This window comes from Parasteatoda tepidariorum, chromosome 4, assembly GCF_982258835.1.
Source record: "Parasteatoda tepidariorum strain Cologne lab strain chromosome 4, Ptep-v5.0, whole genome shotgun sequence".
NCBI classification, from domain to species: domain Eukaryota; kingdom Metazoa; phylum Arthropoda; class Arachnida; order Araneae; family Theridiidae; genus Parasteatoda; species Parasteatoda tepidariorum.
Window position 1 is genome coordinate 93,402,365 of NC_141758.1, and position 23,600 is coordinate 93,425,964.

Consider the following 23,600-nt stretch of genomic DNA (forward strand, 5'->3'; position numbering starts at 1 on the left):
CCGTACTTTTGAGTGTTGATCGCGAGAGCTGTATTAAGTTCACGGTCGTGGTCGCTCCTGTGTTGCGATTAGCATTCGAGTGTATACGTAGTGTGTTGTATGTGATTGAGACTGTTAAGCAACAGCGCGAGGTGAACATTGTCACAAGTTGCAAGTCAGCTGTTTATTGGGAACCATCCATCGAAGTAGGCGTGTTCAAATTGAGGTGGGAGTTTCTGTCAAGGTAGGCGTGTTCATATCACGTCCGGGTCACCAATGTGGGGAGAGTCTCACCGACAATGCCAACCTTCATCTATCTAAAGGTACCCCGACATAGAATCGAGGTAACGTGTTAGATACTAGTGAATTGGAATTGTATTTTTGTAGTGGTAGAAACACTGCAATACTTCAAAGTAAAATATAAGAGGTGCTTAATTTTTAAAATTTAGTTTTTAATTTCGCGAGTGTCTTTTTCTGTATTTCGATTTTATGTTTGTAAATTGTTTTTTTTTTCTTCATATTTTTTTTTTGTGGCGTTTTCAAATTTATATTTTCATTTTTATAAGTGCCTTATTTTTATATTTCAGACATCGGCTGAGTTTCTGGAACGATACGAAGAAGAACTAAAGAAATTCGGATACATTGAGAGGCGTCCAGTGGGCTATCAAGAGGCACCCCTTGCATATGATGCTGTGTGGGCGATTGCCTTGGCACTGGACAAAACTATCAGAGAGTTGGAAGGCACCAATAGATCTATCGAAGATTTCACATACGACAACCAATACATAGCTCATCAAATCTATTCTGCTATGAACAGTACGCAGTTCCTTGGTGTATCGGTAAGTTTTTAAAACAAATATCGGTACGTCATAAAATAGTTGAATTATGTATACAGTGGTGGCCAAAAGTGTGGACATTTTTTGAAAGTTTCATATTTTTCAACTTTATGTGCTTGTAGAATGTATTAATTTTCCCTTAAATACAAACGTTTATATATCAAATTGAAGGTAATTTAATGTAGAATTTAATAATAAATACAGTATTACAATATCTGTATTACAAAACCAGTTATGCAACTAATAGTAAGATCTATCTTAGATTTGCATTTTCTTAAAGTGATACTTACACAATCAATACTTAGTAGGATAACCTTATTTTTTAAGACAGCTTCACAGCGTCTTTTCATCGAGTGAACGAGTGTTTGGAGTTCATCTTTCGTAATCACATGGTGCCAAAAATCAATTATAGCTTCAATAAGTTGCCTTTTATTGGATGGACATTTTTTTCGTACAAGAATTTTCAAGTGTCGCCACGAATTTTCAATTGGATTGAGATCAGAGCTGTTTCCTGGCCAAAGTAATATATCTATGCCTTTATTTTGAAACCATGCTTTGCATACTTTTGCTGTGTGGCATGGAGCTGAATCCTGCTGAAAAATAAATGGTGAGCTGTTGGGGAAGAGATCCCTGATGGAAGGTATCAATTTTGGTTTCAGGACAGTTTCGATGTAATTTCTGGCATTCAGGATGCCATCAATCACTTGAATTTGGCCCACACCATCTGCTGACATACATGCCCAAATCATGACATTTGTTTTGTTTTTTGTAGTTGCTTCAACGCAATCAGGATGAAGTGCTTCACCTACTCTACGTCTCACGTATTTTCTACCATCACTACCAAAGAGCGATATTTTACTCTCATCGCTCCAGATTACTTGCTTCCATTGATTTTCTGACCATTTAATGTGTTCTTTTACCCACTTAACTCGTTTTTCGCGTTGCTTTTGATTTAAATATGGTTTCTCTTTTGAATTCTAGCTTGTAGTCCAAATCCTGAAAACCTTCTTCTTATTGTTCTTGAACTTACTGCAATACCTGCTGTATTCATTTCACATCTAATGGCATCTGATGAAATTTTTCTATCTTGAAGGCATAGCCGTTTCATTTTTCTATCGGCAGTAGCAGTTGTTAATTTTTTTCAGCCTGATTTGGCTTTATTTCCCACTGATTTCGTTTTTTTCATAACGTAAACAGAACTTTCGTACACCAGAACAAGTCACTGAAGCACCAACTTGTCTTGCAATTTCAGCATAAGAGAGGCCATTTTCTCTCAATATGACAATTCGGCTTCTTTTTGTAAATGTCCCATTAGTTCTTCTTGTTGATGACATTGTTTAAAATTAGTTTAATTAAAAAAAGGACTTTAAATATTCAAAAACAGCAATACTCTATTTAATTGTACTATTATGCATCATTCCGCAAACTATTTCCACAACAGTAACTCTTTTACCATCCAAATAACCTAAACTATATTTACAGACATTTGATTGGTCCTAAGAACAGTGTTTGTGATTGGCTAGGACGCTTTTATTACAAAACACGTCCTTATTCAAAACGATTTGCGTTTGTTTGTTCTACTAAAATGAGCAAAACTTTTTTTTTGTAATACAGATATTTTAATTCTGTTTTTGTTATTAAATTCTACATTAAATTACCTTCAATTTGATATTTAAACGTTTGTATTTAACTGAAAGTTAATATATCTTACAAGCACGCAAAGTTCAAAAACATGAAACTTTCAAACAATGTCCACACTTTTGGCCACCACTGTATATTTTTTCAAGCTATAGCCTAATTATGAAACTTTCTTAGTTTTTATTTATTTCTTTTAAATTTTAGATATTGAATTGCAAATGAATTTTATATCGTAACAAGTGTATTCCAAAAAAAAAAAAAAAAAAAAAAAAAATTGAATTCTTATTAAGAGTTGTTAAAACGTTGTATATAACAGGGGGTCAAGTAAATGTTGCAACAAACTTCTAAGGGAGTTAGGTAAAATTGCATTGGAACCTATGCCTACAATTGTCATCATAATCTGGAAGGAGCCCCTTCCTATTATGAACTATTTCTTCGTGTGCTTCTGAATCTGGCCACAATAAGAAAGCGCCCCAAGCAGCGTACGACGGCATGAATTCTTATGCTATTTTAATATTGATAATGCGACCCTAGAAGTATTATCAAAACACTTACCCCCTATTATATGAAACGTTTTTTAACTTGTACATTTCAACAAAACATAAACTAAAATTTTATAGAACTCTAACGCTTTAGGAGCAAAACTAATTTCAGATTTGAAGTCCCTACACCCAAATTAAGCAAAATTAAGTGTTTGTATAAATATTGTATAAAAAATTTGTTTCCCAGTGTTATCATTTAGTACCGTCAGCTAATAAGACCTAAGTTTTTTAAAGACTTTTTGCTGTTGTATAGTTAATTCACTAGCGGTTTAGAAAATGGGCAAAATTGGGAGAATGTTTCTCCCCAATTCACTTTTTCCCTATCTAAAAATGGTTTAGCTATGGAGAAGACTACAGGTTAAAATATGACTTTTACGTGCAGAACCGGCAGCGGGTTAAATAAGTTAAAAAGATTAAAATAAAATTCCCCCTGAAAGATCTCGATTTTTTTTAAAAATATTCCATAGAATTTTCTGCCTCTAAGTTTCTCAATTATAACAGAATAAATAATGATAATTGAATTACTTTTTTAAAAAAAAAATGTTCGATTTCAGGGACAAGTTGCCTTTTCTTCGAAAGGAGACCGAATCGCCTGGACTCAAGTGGAGCAGATGATAGGTAATTCCTGACATGAAAATTCTTATTACTGTTATAGGCGAAGTGGTATTAGTTATCAATCCGAAAACTATCAACGCAAAAGAAAGAGGATCTAAAGTTTTCTCATTATAATATAATTGTGAATTGAATCATTTACCGACCACGATCCGATTCGCAATTATAAAAAAAATCAAAACTAATTTTAATTTTTAAAAAAAAAAACCAATCTAATCTAAAATAACCAAAATAAAATTGAATTACAAGGAGAAATAAAATAAAAATTTTTATATCACAGTAAACTACGTAAATTCAACAGTAGAAATCGAAATTTTAAAACAATTTCGTCAAACTCCCTGTAACGAGACGAGAAGTCTGCTGTTACGATTGATTAAGTAAGTAATAAACAAAAAAGGATCCAATGGTAGGCATTTTAATTTATTTCTGGTATTTATACGGAAAAAAATAAAATCGTACATCATTTCCCCTAATTTCCTTCTTACAATCGTAGGCGCTTATGTTTATACAGCAAACATGTGAAAGGCAACCAGCCAAATTTATTTTCCTTCTGACAAAAAAATGTCTTTTCTATTTTTAAGAATCTGGCACCTTGGTTCAAAAGAAAGCGATTTTTTGTTGGCAACATTTATTACATGGGAAATTTTGAAATTCGAATCAAATTGATTGATTTTAAGTTTGGATGTGAAGTTAGCCATAAACATACCTTGCCAAAGTAAAAAATTACTAAATTGATTTCTAAAAGCTTTGCTTTCTCCTTCTTTTAAAAATGAACATTTTAATATTTTCTTTTTTAATTTCGATTTAATTACTTTTTTATGTAGGTGAAGTTAAATTTTACAAACTGAAAAAAAAAAAAAACTTGCAGCATTCCAGTTTTTATTTCATTGAACCTAAATGTGCATCTAAGCTGCATGTCAATGTGTAGATAATAAAATTATGTGTGATTATAATATAATATGTGTGATGGTAATAAAATAGATGTATGATTAGAATATTACTTTGCAAACAAATGTCCTACCTAGCAAGCATACTATTCGAGAGAACAGAATAAACTTCCCATAAATGTCTTATAAGATAAAAATCGAAAATATTTATTGAAACAATTACACGGCTCTCATAGTTGCGGTTACAGATACAATAACCAAACGTGACCCTTAACAGTAAAAAAAAAAAAAAAAACAAAAAAAAAAAAAACAAACTTAAAAACGGGACATGATCGATACTTTTAGATCGAAGAACTACGGTGCTAGGCAGAGATGAAAAAAAAAACGTATTTTATAAATTTTTTCCTCGCTCTAACAGAAACTAGGTAAAAAAGAAAACAATATGCTACTTCTTGCTCTCTTCATCTCCGTCTATCGTTACCGCTATTCATTTTTTTAAAAAAAATATCATTCCAATTCCTTTTTCAGTTTTTTACATTGAGGATCCCGTCTCTATGAAAAAAGCATACGATACCTACGGAAACTCAGTCATGATCATTATAACAGTTTTTAGTACATAATTTTCCCCTATAGTAATCCTACTATACCAGTGAATTCCAACTGGCGGCCCGGGGGCCGCATCCGGCCCGCGATGCCTTTTTTTGTGGCCCGCGAACTAAAATATTTTTTCGAACAATTTTCGTAAAAAATCTATATGGTTTTAAAATACTTTTCTCGCTAATAAAAACCTAATTTCTTCGTTTCTGTGAAATTTAACATACCAACTTTGCAAAAATATTATTTCTCAGTTTTTGCATCCAAGAATATATTCATTCAAATACAAAAATAATCGTGTATGTTGCTCTCTTTCATTTCATTTTTTTTTTTAATATTTTGTGAATATAATTTAGCATGTGTGTATCAGAAATGTTCTCGAAGAAATTCTCCGATTTAATTTTTTGAAACCACTCATTTTAGACGAAAATATTAACACTTACATTTGTAAGTTTTAAATGTAAATATCTATTCTCTGATGGTTGTCGCAGACAAACCTCAATTTTGTCATTGAACATTTTGTGTGCTACTATGTAAGTTTTAATACCAACCTTTTTAAAATCTTATATCTTAACAATTAGATATCTTTTGCACATTATTGTTTAATACATTAAAGTTATTGTAGCCCGAATTTTTTAATATGCAATAAATATTTTTTTAAATTTACTTCTTACTTTAATTTGTAATTCAATACTTTTGTTTTGTACAACTTAGTGAAAATCTGACAGTAATATTTAATGTTCTTTCAAACTTGAAAGAGTCCTACATAAAATTTTGATAAAATTGCGGCCCGCAATTTGATTTGTGTTTTTAATTGTGGCCCCCGGCCTCATGTAAGTTGGAAACCCCTGTACTATACACTCGCTGACAAAATTACACCATGTTTGTTAATGTAATGTATTTTAATGCAATTTTTTTTTGCCGACTGTTCTATTTCTTATAATTATAAAATCTTATTGTTTATTCATTTCTATTTCTAACAAAATACGTTTTCTCTGTGTATTTTTAGATGGCAATTACTCTTTACTAGGCTATTACGATACTCAAACGGACAATTTAACTTGGTTTAATAAAGAAAAATGGGCAGGTAATATTCAAAATATCTCTATTCTTTTTAAAAACCTATTTGCTATAAAGAGTATTAAAATGATCTTTTAAGTAATTTGAACGAAAAATACAATATTTTCTTATTAAAATGTTCAATTAAAGAACTATCGATTTATTTGTGTTTAGATGGGAAACCACCGCCCGATCGCACCATCATCAAAAAAGTTTTGCGAACCATTAATTTCAGTCTTTTCATCAGCATGACCACTATTTCCAGTATAGGGATTCTATGGGCAATCGTTCTTCTAATTTTCAACACCCTCTTCCGGCACTCCAGGTAAGCAATCACAAAACCCTTGGTTTAAAAACTATCTCCATATGTTAGAAATATCAAGCCAATTTGGCATCCTTTGTCTTAGCATCCTTGCCATCGTTTTTTGAAAATCAATTGAAAATTTGTTGTTGATCAAATAGCTTGAGCGTGCTCGTAGCACTTAAATTGATATGACGTACATTCGCAGGTTTGTGTGCTCAATTTAGGCTTGTAAACCTTTGTCAAGGAGAAAGACAGATCGAACAATTCAGAGAAGGACATAACGAAGAATACATTCAGGGTTACGGAGGGATTCGAACCCGCTACCTCCATGCTTTGCACAGCGTTTGTTGGGCGATACCGCTCGGGCAGGGAGGCCCCCTCGTATCACTGATGAAAATAAAATTGAAATACAGTCCGATAGTTTTTTATTCATTTGTTATCAAACCGACCAGTATAGAAATCAATTCAATTAGTATCGAACAATACTATACAAACAAATATCGGAGCCCTAAATGATCTTCCTCCTTTTGGCAGAGCTCCAGCTTGAGATTATCGAAACTATTGGTCAAAAAAACCAATTCCACGAGCCATCTTCGAGTAATATAGTTTAATATGAATCACGGATCTATAAATCAGTTATCTATACATAATAATAAACGCGGCTGTGTGTGTGTGTGTCTGTAATCACAATATATCGCCCCAGAAGTCTCGCCCGGGCACGAAACTCGGCCCATAATTGTGTTTTGACATTATGAAGAAGTATTTTTTTTCTTTTTCAAAAATTTTGATTAGTTATTTAGTTATCAGTCATTTTGTAAGTCCATGCTTTTCGTCTGCTTTTTCGTCTTCAAAGAGCCATATTCAAAAAACTATTAAAAAATGCATATACTTTTCCCCACTCTTATAAATGTATGCTAATGCGAACCTCACAATTTAAATATTAATTTTCGACAACTTAAACCAATAATATACGAAGGAATTAATAATTTAATTGTAAAGTTCGCATTAGTTTACATTTATTAAAGTGAAGAAAGTTTAACTTTTGTATTAAAAATGTGGCAACATATTCGATACGTAAATAGAACGCTTCGCTTTGATATATTTGTCGCTGTTCATAATTGTTACAATAAGTTTTTCTTCTTCTTTTCACGCTCTATTTTTTTTTCTTAAGCGAAGACGATAATTTTTATAGCGATATTGTAGTACTTTGTACAACTAAAAATTCTTTTCACAACACTTTAAAAATATTTACTTTATTTTCTTTATATATACAGAGAACAGTCGGCAAAGAATTCGATTAGGTTGAAAAACATTTCGCTAAAAAGGAACAAATTCCAAAAGAAAAAATAAACAACTTAAAGAATAAAAATGCTGATGCCAGCCAATTTTTTGAAAGTTAACTTAGAAATAACAAACCAAATGATGTTAACAAAATGACGTAGAAAGCGCAACTAGATCAAAATTATACAAGCACAACTAGATCAAATTATAATACCTGAGTGCTTGACGTAACAGATATAAAAATAGAATTTGATACCATAAAAAATTATATAGAAATAGAAATTGATACCATAAAAAATTTATTCGTTTTCGTGTTCTTTTCATGTATTTAGCATTTTAGTTTTTTTTTTCTTAAGCGTTGTAGCTATATAATTTCAAACATCCTCAAGAGCTATAACACATCTGCAGCAGAACTGGATATGAAGACAAAATTGCTGGACAGGAACACTTTAATTGTCCACTAATCTTCAGATTTCCTGCTATGTTTTAAAAAAACTTTATTTGTGAAAACCTTCAGCGTGGCGGACAGCTGGCCGCCTTAGGCGGCTAGTTTAACAATATAGAAACACCTTTCTTTCCAGTTTCTTTGAGTTCGCACCCAACTATTCCTGTCATACATCATTTAATAAATCTTTTTGGAATCGTGTGTGGTTTACCAACTCGACAATTCCTGTTACTTAACAGGAGTGATGTTCCTGAAGGGTTTTCATTATAGGTTTTGGAATATCTGTGTTTTGCATATCACAAACAAGTCCTAAGGCTCGAAAGCCCAAGGGATCCGAGGAACACTATTTGGGAACCGCTGGTGTCTAGACGCTAGAATAAAAGTAGATGTTTTTCGTATGGTTTAGATAAAACTGAGATCCATAATTATTTTAAGATAGTTGAGCTTAAAATTAGTTTTATGTAAATTAAAAAAGTATTTTAAATCACACGAGGTTCATTTTTATTTGTTGATTTTGCTTAGTGAAAAGTTAACAAAACATTTTATTTTAAATTATAACCATCGTTGAACAACCGACCAAATTTTTGGGTTTATAACTACTAACGTTCAACGCCGTAGCCGTGTAATTTTGAACCCAATCCAAAAGACAAGGGAACTCCTGGATCAAGTATTGGGAGAAATTTGCCTTCGGGGAGGAGTTTTCAAAGGAACTAATCAGAATTTGGCTTACATTGAGTGGGTAACCACGAAAACCTCCCACGGTTAGCCTGGCGGCAAGGGGGCTCTAACCCGGTACAAGCCGGATCCAATATATATATATATATATATATATATATATATATATATATATATAGATATATGGACTAGAGGAGAGCTCCCCTTCTTTTTATGATACTTCCGCTGTCTTTGCAAACAGGAGTTGCAGAATGTATTAATCCACCTCTGTTGTTGTGTCCAATCCTTCAGGATCTAGCGACAACTAGATCAAATCCAAGAGACCGTGAACTCTAGCAATATCAAGCACCAGAAGTGGGCTATCACGGATATCCGCAAGAGCGAGCCCCAAGCAGTCGAGGATATGGTCGGGAGAAGCCGGCATCAGATGGCACTTGGTGCACGTTGGGAAGACTTTGCAGCCGCATTCAAAGGTCATGCATTTTAGGTGCCCACTGATAAGTCTTGAGGCGGCCGTTTGAGCCTGTCTGTCAGCCTCAAGATCCAATGCGCATCCTGGTTTTTTCCTACAGAACCAGGGATGGGCAGGAGGGGAGAGCCAGACCTGCCGGTCTCTATTTTTCGTCACTGAGAAAATCTCTTGATAAGTGAGGTCATAGTCGGTAGTTGCCATCTCAGAGCAGCCTCTTTTAGCCAGGATATCCGCAACTTCGTTACCAGGGACGTTGACGTGAGAGGGGATCCACTGAAAGTGGACCTCCCTACGATTTGCAAGAATTTTGAGCATATTGATTATTAATCCACCTCTGAATTCACCTTTAAGCTATTACGTCCATGTTCATAATGCCCAGTTCAGCAAAATAAACAAGGGATTTAGTGTAATTAATTTCTTTTAGGTACATAGCTCTTTCCCATCCTATGTGCAATAACATTATGTTAATAGGAATAATACTGTGTCTTCTCTGCGCTTGTCTGTTGGGATTAGACGGGCAATTCGTTGGCGAAGAAGGCTTCAGTAATTTGTGTCAGGTAAAAATTTTAAAATAGTTCAAAACTGCATTGAAAAAAATAATCATCTTGTTTCATCATTTGATTTCATTTAATGACTTTAATTTGTAATTGTATCTGTTCTTAGTAATAGTTAAGTCACCATTGATGCTTTTATGTTAATTAAAGCCAAGTCTATAAGTTTATGCCAACTTTTAGCTGAAATATGAGTAAACTATCGTAATATTTAAATGTAATAATCATCTTGTTTCATCATTCGATTTCATTTAATGACTTTAATTTGTAATTGTATCTGTTCTTAGTAATAGTTAAGTCACCATTGATGCTTTTATGTAAATTAAAGCCAAGTCTATAAGTTTATGCCAACTTTTAGCTGAATTATGAGTAAACTATCGTAATATTTAAATGTAATTTTATTAGTACAATAATTCATAATATATAATTATACGGAAAATAATTAGTAATTATTAGCTATTTCTACAAAAAAAAGTATGTAAAGAAGAAAAAATTCTACACAAATCAGTAAAAAACCCTGATTCTTTTTTTATCTTTAAGTGATTTTGTAGAGACAACGAACTCTTATAATAGTTATTTTATGTAATATTTTAAACTGGTCAATTCTAATAACCTATTAAATATTTGCTAAATAATTATTTGAAAATGTGTATTTTTAAGGAAAAATAAATTAGTGAAACTCAAACTGTTCCTGCAGTTTTTGGAATTTTTAAAACTTTGTGATATTACAAAATTTAAATTTTGAATTTTATTATTATTATTGTAAGCAATTTATTTCGTTGAATGTACGATCTTTGGAATATTTTATGATTACTGAAGTCATTGTCAGAAGAACAATTTTAACAACAAAACAAAATCAAACCAGTTTCTACAAGCACGTAAAAAAAAAGAAAAAACAAATAAATTATTTTCTCTTTTAGTTTAAATGTAGCCAGAATTATTACATAACGAAATCAGCTTTTGATATTTGAAAATTTTCGTCATTTTAAAAAACAACTATATCACCAGCATTTAAAATGCTATTAAAAACTGATAGCTTTTTCGTAAAGTCGTAAGGAATATTTAACTTTAACAAGTGTTTTAATTTCAAAATGTAAGAAACCTACTTTTAACTTTTCAAATATAACTAAACATTTCCACACTTATTCCTTAAAAATTCCAAAATATTTTATTCTGGTGTTAAGAATGAGCTAATTCGCAACTAGACTACGAATTCCGATTCAGGATTTATAAAAAAAATTTTTTTTAACAAAATTGTAAAACTTAACATGCTTTATAAGTAATGTTTTTTTTTATGAATCTTGTACTTCATATTGTAATGTGTGCTATATAATTTACTATAATTCGTTACATTTTAGATTCGAGCTTGGCTTTTAACGATTGGTTTTACACTATCGTATGGGGCAATGTTTTCAAAGATATGGAGAGTGCATCGTCTTACAACAAAAATAAAATCGGACCACAAGGTAAATTTTGCATACATATTAATAATTAACTTTGATATGAACTATTAATTGAGCTGACATAAAAAGCAGACAGATCCACTCTTTTTTTAAAAAAAATTACTTTTGAAAGAATTAAAAGAAAATAATTGCATAGTTTGAAAGATTTTATGAAAAGTATTTTTTATCAATCCGTTTTTATGAACTCAATTTCACCTTTGTGAAGATGGAGTGTAGAAATCAAACTTTTACCACTTTTCTGACTAGCTAGACCACTTAAATTTCTACTTTACCTCCAAAACCAAGAACAATATTAATTTCAATCATGTCTCGACGCAACAAGTAAAATCTATCGTTATTTTATATTCAAATAGAATTTACTGCCTGTTAATTAAAGTTCAAACAATTTCTTCATGTTTATAAATTTCAATTGAAGGTCTGTGTTTAATGCCAACACAAGTTAAATTTATAAGTATTTTTTGAATGACGTGAGCAAATTTTTTCTTCTAATTTTATCACAAATTTTTTTCCCCACTTTTTGAAGTTAACAATCTAATGAATTAAAAACGAATATATATATATATATATATAATAAAAGATTCAAATACTACGTTTTTCGGGTAAACTAAAAAGGAAAAAAAAATGGGGGGAGGCTGTGTTCAGATTTAAAACGAAAAAGGTAGGGTGAATCATTTTGATAATTATCTACTATGACTACCTAAATTTCTCAAATATCTTTAGGATCCCATATATCTCGTGTAACAAAATATTATTTTCTCCTTTTTAGACTGCTTAAAAAAGGTAGTTTTTAAAACTTCTATTTTATTTAATAAATAAGTGAGTATACTGAAGTTTTAATTTATGAAAATATTTTTTTTTAAATTTACTCTAATAATTTTACACCAGCGGAGAAATTAATGATTTGCCTTAACATAATAAAGTCAAAATTTCAAATTCTACAGATGTGCCTTTTTTGTCGAATAACACTATAATTTCCATGTATACAACAACATGTTCCCTTAACACTTCTAAAGTACTTATCTGGATATAAGACTAACCTACAGTTTGATGAAAGAATGCTACGTTACGCCAATGCACCCATTTTATTATCGCAACCATACGAAATACTAGTTCAGACTTAATTTGTAACTCTAACGCTCTACCACTAATATTTTTTTTGTTTAAATTGATTATTTTTGAACATTTTGTTTAGTCGGTTAAGTCTAGAAGGTGAAGGTTTCATTAGTCTATTTTTTTTTTTTTAAATTTGAAATGCTATTACTATAAATTACTTAAAATTATCTTCCTTTACTATCCAATTATACATAAGTGATACAGTTATGAAGGTTAATTTTAATCGATGTTCTCTTACAGTTCGTGTACAGTTGGAAATTGTACATTATGATTGGTGTGCTTGTCATCATTGACGTACTGATACTTACAGCCTGGCAACTGATAGATCCATTGCAGAGAAAGATTGATATTTTCCCCTTGGAGGACCCTGAAAGCATTGAGGACATAAAAATTGAACCACAACTTGAACATTGTGAATCAGTCAACAACGCTATATGGCTTGGTAAGTAAGCAGTATATTCACTTTCCAATTGGATACCTGCAAGTGACGTCATCGTAGGTAAATCGTGGCATTTATCGATTCAGAAGCCAATCAGGTTCGTCACACACGCGTGACGTCGCTTCGAAGTATGCAAATAAATTGGTTCAATTCACATGGTGAAGGCTGTTTTTCAAAGGCTCTATCGTAATAGGTGATCGCAATGTTCGAATACACCATCTGGAAGAATATCAAATTGAAATGAAAATATCATTGTATAGAAATATAGAATGATATTTTTCCCTTTCTCTAATATTTTTCGTATTCAATTGTTAAAAATATTCTTTTAAATTGCCGTACTTTCTTTCAGAACTACGTTTCAGTTTTCAGTTCCATATAGTTTCCTAACTTAAGAGATTTTAATCTATTTGAAAATCAAGACACGAACTAATGTTTTCCTTCTTCTATGACTCTCCACACGCTGATAGTGAAAGCATGCGAAGTGTTGCCATAGGTAGAGAGTTCAGCTCGCTCTACGCCACCTGTACCCCATTTCGATCGCCAATATGAAATGAAGGTTTTGTTGCGAATAATATACTATTTTTAAAACTCATGACTGTTAGGTCAAGTTTAGCCTATCTAAAGCCAGCGCTGTCTACGTTTATTTTGAAAATGGCGCAAAACGTCAACATGGAGAAAAGCCACAATTTTGTGAAAATGAAAAGCGTTTGTGGTCTAATTTTTTAATGTTTAAAAACTTACTCCGATGCTGCATTACCTGGGGTTATAAAAATTAGGAAAAACTGGAGAATATCGCAGTGATTTTGATAATTTTCTTCTCTAGGTGGAAAAATGTCGCCAAATAGACGATTTTTAAAAAAGTTTAATATTTTTAAAATATTTAAGTTATTTGCCTGTTCTAAAGCCCAGATAATTCTTTACTACAAGACTATATATATAGTTTAAAATCACAGCATTGCTTTAAGTGTAAGGCAAACCATGGCTTTTTTATTTTCCTTGGCGGCAGAGTTTTGAAAAACTGCGCTAAGCCTCTTTTCAAGTGGCAAGTACCCAATTACGTTTCAAATAACAATTTTTCCTGAAATGCTTTGATCTAGTGAAAAGCATCGATTATTAAAAATTGCTCACATCCCTGTTGCTTCAAAACCATGTCCGCCAAATTTTAGAAAGGTTGCCTTGGGTTTAGGTAATGAACAACAGTGAAAAGACGATATTTCAGAAAAAATTTTAACTTAATTACAAAGCTATTTATACTAGAATCGCTGTATCTAACATAATTAGAGAGTCACGACAAGTCGCGCCAAGATAACAAAGATAGTTCCTCTAAATTTTTTCTTTTTTCCCCACTTAGGGACAAAATCATATTAACTCTTTCGCCAAAAAGCAGGAAAATTCCACATTTTAATACCTTACACTTAAGGCTAAGCTATAAATTTAAACTATTTATGCAATTTCGTCGTAAAGAATTTTCTAAGCATTAGAACGGACAAATAACTTAAACATTTTAAAAGTTATTAAACGTTTTTAAAAATCTCTAATTTAGTAAGACTTTTCCACCGAGATAAAAATCAATGAATAATTCTCAATTTCGGCAAATTTTTAAAAACCCAGATAATGTAACGGAGTAATTTTTTTTTAAATATTTAAAAATTATATCACAACACCTTTTCATTTACCAATAACTGTCGCTTTTCTTTATAATGACATTTTCACAATTACCATAGAGGGCACTGTTTAAAGATAGGCTAAATTTGACCGGACAGTCATTAATAATTATTGCAAACATACAGCAAATATCAAGAAAAAAACATCATTGCAAAAAAGCATTTTATTTCTTTAAACGAAAGAGCCTTCGTTTAATATCTAACTAATGTTTCATTTTTTATTACCCTAAGAACACACCATTTTGAGTAAATTATAGTTTCAGTGCTTGAAATTTTAAAATAAATTTTATAAATTTCGTTCATAAAACTGTCTGTAAGACATAACTTCTTGGCAAACAAACTAGCGCTTTATTGAAAAAATTACCTATATTTAGCATATAATAGCATAAACAACTTGATAAAAGTACCGACTGTCTTAGTTTTTAAAAGCTAATTATTTCACAAAATCTAAGGTTTTCAAAAATTATGTTTACGTAGGATAGATACTTTTTGATTTGTTAAGATTAATTTTAAAAACTAGAAAAAATAATACATATCTATAATTTTGATTAATGACCGGTTAAGACTACGAAGAAATATTAGTTTCATTTCTTTTCAGCAAATTTTGGCTCACAGCCAATTGCAGACTGACGTAAAAAATCTCTATTAAACACAGGCACTTCAATAAACATTAGAAAACTATTGTCTAAAAATTAAAAAAAAAAAATCTCTTTCAGGGATCATTTTTGGATATAAGGGACTCCTTCTCATTTTTGGAATTTTCTTGGCATACGAGACTCGCAGCGTCAAAATCAAACACCTAAATGATTCCAGGCTAGTTGGAATGAGCATTTACAACGTTGTGGTAATTAGAATCCCTTAACAGTGCAATACTGATTGTTTCTGTTGTATGTGTGAATACACACACAGGCTTGTCTTGTTCGTTTCAGGTCCTCTGTCTTATCACAGCTCCAGTGACACTCGTGATTAACAGTCAGGCAGACGCAACATTTGCATTTGTGGCTCTTGCTATAATTGTTTGCTCTTTCTTATCTATGGCACTTATCTTCATCCCTAAGGTACGTAAAACATTCATTTCTATACATCGCTAGTAATAGGAGAATGTGTAGCGTATCTACCACTACTAAATTACAACTACAATTCACTAGCATATAAGACATATTAACTCGAATCTATGTTGTGGTCAGTGCCGTTCCTGGGGTGGCAAACGCCTGCGTGCAAGAATAATTTTGTGCGCCCCAAAATACTATGCTTAAATTTTGATAAGGCCAATTTTCATAATCATTTTTAGTTTGAGGTTTAACCCTTTCGCGCCGACTGTCACAAATACGTGACAGCAAAAAACCGTATCAATCAGGGTAAAAAGATAAAACTGGTAATCAAAGTATTTCTTTAGCAGTTTATTTGTAGGCGGAGTTATAATTTTTTGATTTATTTAACTCACCATTACTTTGTTCAAAATAAAACTATTTAGTTATACTTTGAACTAACATTGATTATATATATGATTAAACTAACAATAATTAAAATAAAAGCAAAGTAAGTCTGTCAAATTAGTAACGACTACATTTAAGTTACCGTTTTTTATTTAATTGCAACTTGATTCTGATTTTGTACGAATGCTTTTCTGAATCACCCGTCCCCAAGGGGTTAAACTCAATAGTTTCCTTATAGACTAAAGTCACTTTAGTGTTAGTGTTTGATTATGAAAATGGGCGTAATAAAATAAAACAACGAAAAAATATGACAAAAAATTTATTTTCGACATCAAATAAAATAGACTATTAACGTACAATGTAGGTCATAAATTCCAGTGTAGAAGCAAAGTGTAGAAGTTACTTCTTATATTAGTTTACTGTTTCTTCCTGTAATCAAAGTTTACAGCTTTGCTATAATTTGATTTTTTTTCGAATAGTTGAATTTGGCGCCCCTTAAATTGGGCGCCTGCGTGCGGGGCATTCGCTGTATACCCGCCAGGAACGGCACTGGTTGTGGTACCTTTTCATAGATGACGGTTGACACTGTCTGTAACTACTATCCCTACATTGGTGACCTCCGGACGCGTTGTGAACACGCCTACCTGGACAGTAACGCCCACCTCGATATGAACATGTCTATCGTGACAGTAACGCCCACTTCGATGGATGGTCCACGTTGAACAGTTGACTTGCTACTTGTGACTGCGACTTTATCCACCTCCTCGCACTGTTGCTACTCAGTCTCGTCTCGATCACCCACAACGCTGGCTTGCATACACTCGACTGCTAAAGGCAACACAGGAGCGACTACGACCGTAAAGTTAATACACCTCTCACATTCAGCACTCAAATAGTACGGTGATCTTAATACAGCACCCCCGACTTCGCACAAAAACAGCAATGATTCAACTAGTGGTATCCATTCATCGAATTCTGTCACAGATATAATTCTGGGGGGGGGGGAGTACTGTAGCTTATCTACCACTACTAAATTACAACTACACTTCACTAGTATATAAGACATGTTAACTCGAATCTCCCACTTCTACTTCTAAACCTAGTAAAGAGAAGAAGAAAAGAAAGAAGTGCAGTGTCAACACGGCGGCACAAAAATGCACGGAACCAGAATCAGATAGCGAACCCCCCCGCCCGGAGAAAAAGATCGCCTCCACACCCACAGTGAAAGATTCTTCAGATCCTATCAGTACTGCTGCCCCGATTGACATCGAGACTCCAGTAGAAAAAAGCGAGCCGATGGAAGTTCTACAACCCACCCGTAGAAATTTGAAAGCCCTCGTCCGAGGTCTTAGCACAGACATCGAAATCCCCGATCTCGAAAAAGAACTCACAGACTTAGAGCTACGGCCAATCAAAACCGAACAGATGAGGAAGAGGCGTGGCCAAGACTACAAGCTCCTCCCACTCTACCTGCTTATCCTGCCCGATGATCCTAAACACCGGGAAATCTACAGAATCAACCGATTGCTGAACACACCAGTCAGAGTGGAAAGATTTCGTGGCGGCCGCCACGAAATTCAATTCTATAGGTGTCAAGGCTTCGGCCATACGCAGAGCAAATGCACCGATGAGCCGGCGTGTATGAAATGCGCTGGTGCGCATTACACCTACAAATGCACGAAACCCCTGAACGAGCCACCATCATGCGTGAACTGCAAGAAAGACCAACCAGCCTGTTTCACAGGTTGTCCAGCCAGGCCAAAGAGAAAGCTCGCACCCAGGAAGAGACAACAACATCGAACTCCTGCCAACCCAGTAGCCAGATTTACTCACATCGTGAGAGAACTTCAGGAACTCATGAAAGATACGGAATTAGTTTCCCTGATCCAGTCCCTCCTCCCACCAACCAAGACTTAGACGAGGAGACACTGCCAAAGAAGACGACCACAGATCATCATCTGTGGAATTACTACTATTTCTAAAGCCAATAGTCACCGTCGCCTTAGGGCCCATTTAGATGAAGAAGTGAGATGCCTGCTTCGCGGGCAGGTACTTCGTCAAACCACCTGTTCAAGTTCAAACTCGAATCTATGTTGGGGTACCTTTTCATAGATGAAATTTGGCATGGTCGAAAGCTACTCTCCCCACAAATGTAAAACTAGATAGTGTTTGATCATGGGGCTATTATAGGGTTGCCATTCATATATGGGGGAAAAAATTCCGTGTGTTTTTCCTGAACATATTATACGCAATATATTTAGAGGAAGCACATTTACTGCGCTCTTGTGAGGTATATTAGGATAACGATGCTAGTTTTAGTTGCTAGGGAAAACTTAGGGAAGTAAGGAACAGATCAACATAAAACAAATAATGCCGTAATAAATGAAAGATATAATATAGGTCACTATCATCTTTACATTTTCCATAGATTGTGCTTAGAGAGATCTGCATTTTTTCAGAAGACAAAAATAAGAAATAAATTTCCGTTTTTTTTCCTCCCAGTTTGTAAAGAAAAATTCATTTTCCTGTTATTTTAGATGATTTTTAAATTCTCTGTATTTTCCCTATTCTCCCTGTGGAGTGGCAACCCTGTATTATAGGGCAAAATTAACGGTCACCACCAGCAATAGGGTGACTAAATATAGCAAATGAGAATTAAAAAATAGTATGCTAATCACTATTTTTTAATTCTTATTTTTTTCCGTCGAAAAAGCACCTCGTGCGAATTTTAATTATCGTTATTTTTTGATAAATATTTATTTGTAGGGTTTTTATGTACTTCAGCCAGTGGCAATATAACTTAGGCTGTCATAGAATCAATATACATGAATCTTCGCCAAATTTGTGCAATAGAATGTCAACCAGTTTTTCGGTTAAATAACATTGTCTGGCACATCCGATATTTTATCGGCACAAATCAACCGATATTGAGAATATTTAAATTTACAGCCTACAAAAGACATCTGAGGCTATCTAGGTTCATTGGTGTAAAAATCCAAATATCTGCCACCACCCGCATCTTGATCCAGATGCCAGTTTCTGTTGAATTTTTTCGAGACAATTTTAATCCCTCCTAGACACTATTATAGTGGCAAATTTTTCATTGAAAAGAAAGACGCTAAAAAATTAAAACGTTTTTACAAAACAGCACACAAAAGCAGGCCGATCGCCTGTAGAGGGGTTAGGGAACTACCCTTGCATCAAAAAGGTTCTGGGTTCGGATCCCGGGCAAGGCATGGATGTTCTTTCCTTCTCTGTACTATCTGTCCTTACTGTGGGAGCAACGTTGGCCCACCTAATATGGTGCCCCTAAAAGATTGGCCAACAAATCTGCCCTTCAGATATCTGTATGACCTAGGTCATTCTCCAGGTAGGCATTGGAAGAAGAAGAAAAAAAAATACAAAAACAGCAAACCTTAAGCAAAACAGCAAAAACACCCTGCAAACAAAACATAAAACATACAAGCTAAAGCAACAAACAAACATCCTCCACAAAGGGAAGTACGTTCCAATGCTTACTTCAAATGTTCTCTTATCTTCTGGTTTGAGTTCAAAACTACAAAGCAATGGAGTTAAACATTGGTATTACCGAAAATTCAATCTGAATCGGTTGTCCAACGTAGGTTACAAAATAAAATAATGTGACACAAAATAAATGTATAATAAAGAAATATTTTTTATTGAAAACTGTTTCTTTTTCTTTAGGTAACAGAATTAATTCGCCGACCGAGAGAAAGGATCGATGCCAGAACTCTTACAGACACCATCACGAGTAGAGAAGAAGAAGACAGACAATTAAGACTTCAGCGCGAAAACGAGGAATTGCGTCGCCAAATATCGGAGGTAACCTAGGCCACACAATTATATCGGGCTAATATTGCATGTAAGTTGGCGATCATCAAGGGCCCCCTCATCATTCCCCTTTTCACAATCACTTGCTTTAGCACTTCGAACAAACCGCATGTTCAGAATATACAATATATAGGTTTGAGCCGTGGTGTTTCAGGGGATAGAGCACTTGCCTCCCAATGAGGTGATTCGGGTTCAAATCCCAACAATGACTAGAATTTGAATTCCGCACACGGCTCGTACCGACCATAGTGCTGACGTAAAAATATCCTCAGTGGTGGACGGATCGTGGGTTAGAGTCCCCTTGCTGTCAGGGTAACCGTAAGAGGTTTTAGTGGGTCTCCTCTCCCCGTAACGCAAATGCCGGTTTGTTAAAATGAAAAGTCTTCTACGAAGGCAAATTTCTCCAAATAATTGATCCAGGAGTTGCCTTCTGGATTGAGTTCAAAATTACAAGGCTATGGAGTTGAACATCGAAAGTCGTAAACACAAAATTTGGGTCGGCTGTTCAACCACGGTTATAAAAAATATATATACAGGGCGGTAGCTCAGTGAATAGAGCTCTCGCCCCTCAATGAGATTGATATAATACAAATCTAATAACAAATAACAGTTTTTATACACATTCACATGATCGTGCATAACATTCATCAAAGTCGCAAGGTATGACGCGGTGCTCACAGAATCGAACTAAAATAGGTTGATTTCCCTCTCTTACAGTTATTTAAGTCTTTACAGCGCGATTTCATACTTGAAATCAGTAAGAAATTCCTGTGAAAAGCTCGGCAATATATGTGGTTTTTAAAAAGGGGTTGTAAGTTACTATTGCCTATCCCTGAGCGGTTGAGGGATCTATTTGGCCAATCCATCTAATAACTATTTTCACTTTCCAGAGAATCATTAACTAAATGTGCGGCAGAGCGTTAAGATCTATTAGAAATAAAATCAAGACCCACTGCTTCCCTGAGAAACAGGGCTGCAAGATTTAATTCACCTCAAAGCAGTCAAAGTGTCTCTTTCAAAGGCATGGAGGGATGGTCGACCATTCAACAAGAACCAACCCAGACCATCAAACGTTCTCCTTTAAAAGGATCAATTTCTCGAATATTGAAGATCAGATAGTATATCGAAAATATCACCATATGAAACTATAAACTATTTGAACTAAGCAACGTCGATCAATCGTCAAAAATTCTAAAAATCGACAGTAGCGGCAGAAGAGATTTTAAGCTCTTGGTCATGGTTAAATGGTAGTCGCACTAGAGCTACACTATGGGTTATTGCAGACGGTCTAGGAAACATCCCAGAGGATGATCCGAAGACATGCCATCGCAATTTTGATCCTCTGCAGAGGCGATGGCTCCCCTGCTTTGGTAGGCAGACAACCGGCGTGCAAAGTCGGGCACTTTACGACAGAACAGTTTGACCAGGACCGATACCGCGCAGCCTAGGTCCCTATGCAGGCTGATCAAAGTGGTCACCCACCCGCAGCCAGTGATGTCTGACTTCGGTGTTTTACTGGGAAACATGTCTTTACGATCAGTCCACTACGGGACCCTGGTTAAATAGAAAAACAAAGGAAAAAGTAGAATAAATTAATCTGTTTAAAAGTGCTGGATACTTTTTCCTCTACCACTGATGAAGCATTTTGTAATATTCGTTATTTTTTTTTTCCATTTAGAATGTAGACCACTATGAAATGAACTGACTGTGAGAATTATTTTTGCAGCGAGAAGAACAAATGAGACTGGTGACACAGGCTCTGCAGGAGAGGAATGCTTTGAGAAACCTCCAGGTAGCCTCAACTGTCGGATGCGGGGACAGGGTTCGAATCACGATTCCGGGACAGTACACGGATGGCGTCATGTTGGCCCCCAAGGACAACATAATGATTGATCCGACCTCGGACTCTGGATTCATCACGGGTACATCCATGGCTCGCAGCTCCAGAGGATCTAGATCAGACTTCGAGTTCTCCGAGTCCTATCTCTAAGATTCATCCGAAATTTCTGGAGGAAGAATGCGTTACGGAATAAATCTTACGTCACAGTTAGATCTCTGATCAACCCAAATAATGCTTATTTGGCATCGAAAGTCACGTGGCTTATAGTCACAAATGTACTACTTGAAAGGTCTTTAAGTCAAAGAGAAGTTTGTTTGGCGCCAAACATGCTTCAAAATTTATTATGATTCGAGTATTTTGTTTTTGTGATAATTACAGTTTACGAAAACAATTTGAAACTTTACTATAAAATAGGAAGGTACTAAGCAAATGTAAAGGACACTGCCAGTTTTGGATATCTAAAACATAGCTGCCAACATGGATAGGAAAAAATCCTGTAGATTTAACGAAATAATATCAATTTTAAGATAATTGTTGCATAATGTACTAAATAATTACACATAGGGATTTTTATAATAATCAAAATAGAAAAACTGCAATATTTTCCAGTTATGATTGACATTAAACATACTTGATGTGTTATGTTTTCTCATAATTTCGAATATTAACAGGAATTTAATTCATCAAAGATAGTTAAAAGATTTTTTTTTTAATTAATTTAAAAAGAGATTTCTGAATAAAAATAAACTAAACATTTCATAACAAAAAACGTTTTGAACTGATTTTTAACTTAATTAAATATTCAAGAAAGCAATAATCCTTTAAAAAAATTCTATTTCAAAAGGGATTTTTTGGGGGAATTTTCTAAAATGTACAAAAACCAGGAAAATTTTAATTAAACCAGTAGACCAGGAGAAACTGGCAAAATCCAGTAGTCTACTGGGAAATTCAGTAGAGTTGGCAGCTATGTTATTTATGGGCGTTGTTGGTGGGTGAACAGTGGGTATATAGAATTTACTAAAAAGAAAGATAAAAAAAAAAAAAAACACTATCAATATTTAGAAAAATAAATAAAATTTCGGATTTTACTTCATTAAAGTTAATAACGAGAATGAGAAAAATAATCTTTCTGCAAATATTTAGCAGACATAAGAATTTTTTCTTAACGTGTGAAATTAAGGTATTTTAATTTCGTCTTTCTCAAAAATTAGATGCCTGCAACGCCCATATTCCCATTAGTGTGGGAGAAAAAACTAAATATTATAATTTAGAATATCATCAAAATGCTAAACTCATATCTAAGTGTACATAATATAGCCTCACTTTTTTTTAATTGAAGAAAAAACAGCCAAATTTTATATTGCTATTTTACAATTAGCAGATAAATATTTCATGTATTTTATATTCTTAATTCAAATGCATTAACCTAAATTGAAGTATGGTTATTATCAAACAAACTTTTCGTGTGAAACTCTGCAAATTGTGGTTAATAAATATTGGAAATTTATTCAATAATTGTTAAATCCTATTGATTTTGACTTGTTAAAACATAACAAACTCATGACGTTGTTTCTTTGATAGTTAAGCTTTGCATACTTGATGTATATTGAAGTTTTTATCCTTATTTTCTTAAACGTTAATTTTTTGAACTTCCTAACAAAGTGATTAAAAAGGTAGGCAAGTTTTGAAAGTTCAATTCGTCGAGATAAATTAAATTTAAAAAAATGACTGTGCTGTGAGTGATATTATTATTTTGTGTTTGTTTTAAATTATATTATAAACTATTATAATTCATTAAACCAGACAAATGTTAAGTACAAAAATTGCAAATGTTATAATAGTTTTTATGTGAACAGTTATTAAATTTTTGTTGTCCATTGTTTGTCTTAATAAATAATTCTTGTTGCTGTTTTTCTCA

At 33.6% G+C, this 23,600-nt stretch overlaps 1 protein-coding gene across 4 annotated transcripts in view; it reads left to right on the forward strand.

Annotated features, from left to right (window-relative positions):
• The window catches only part of GABA-B-R1 (gamma-aminobutyric acid type B receptor subunit 1), a 47,607-nt gene extending 24,007 nt beyond the window's left edge, over positions 1 to 23,600 (forward strand). For all 4 annotated transcript variants that reach the window (XM_043051077.3, XM_043051078.3, XM_043051076.3 and 1 more), the window contains exons 7-17: positions 567 to 818; positions 3,550 to 3,613; positions 6,098 to 6,175; positions 6,322 to 6,472; positions 9,749 to 9,881; positions 11,234 to 11,341; positions 12,692 to 12,893; positions 15,271 to 15,398; positions 15,484 to 15,612; positions 19,696 to 19,833; positions 21,569 to 23,600. In XM_043051077.3, the coding sequence (XP_042907011.2) occupies positions 567 to 818; positions 3,550 to 3,613; positions 6,098 to 6,175; positions 6,322 to 6,472; positions 9,749 to 9,881; positions 11,234 to 11,341; positions 12,692 to 12,893; positions 15,271 to 15,398; positions 15,484 to 15,612; positions 19,696 to 19,833; positions 21,569 to 21,832 (1,647 nt within the window). In that variant the 3' untranslated portion in view covers positions 21,833 to 23,600. The remainder of the gene's footprint in view (positions 1 to 566; positions 819 to 3,549; positions 3,614 to 6,097; positions 6,176 to 6,321; positions 6,473 to 9,748; positions 9,882 to 11,233; positions 11,342 to 12,691; positions 12,894 to 15,270; positions 15,399 to 15,483; positions 15,613 to 19,695; positions 19,834 to 21,568) is intronic.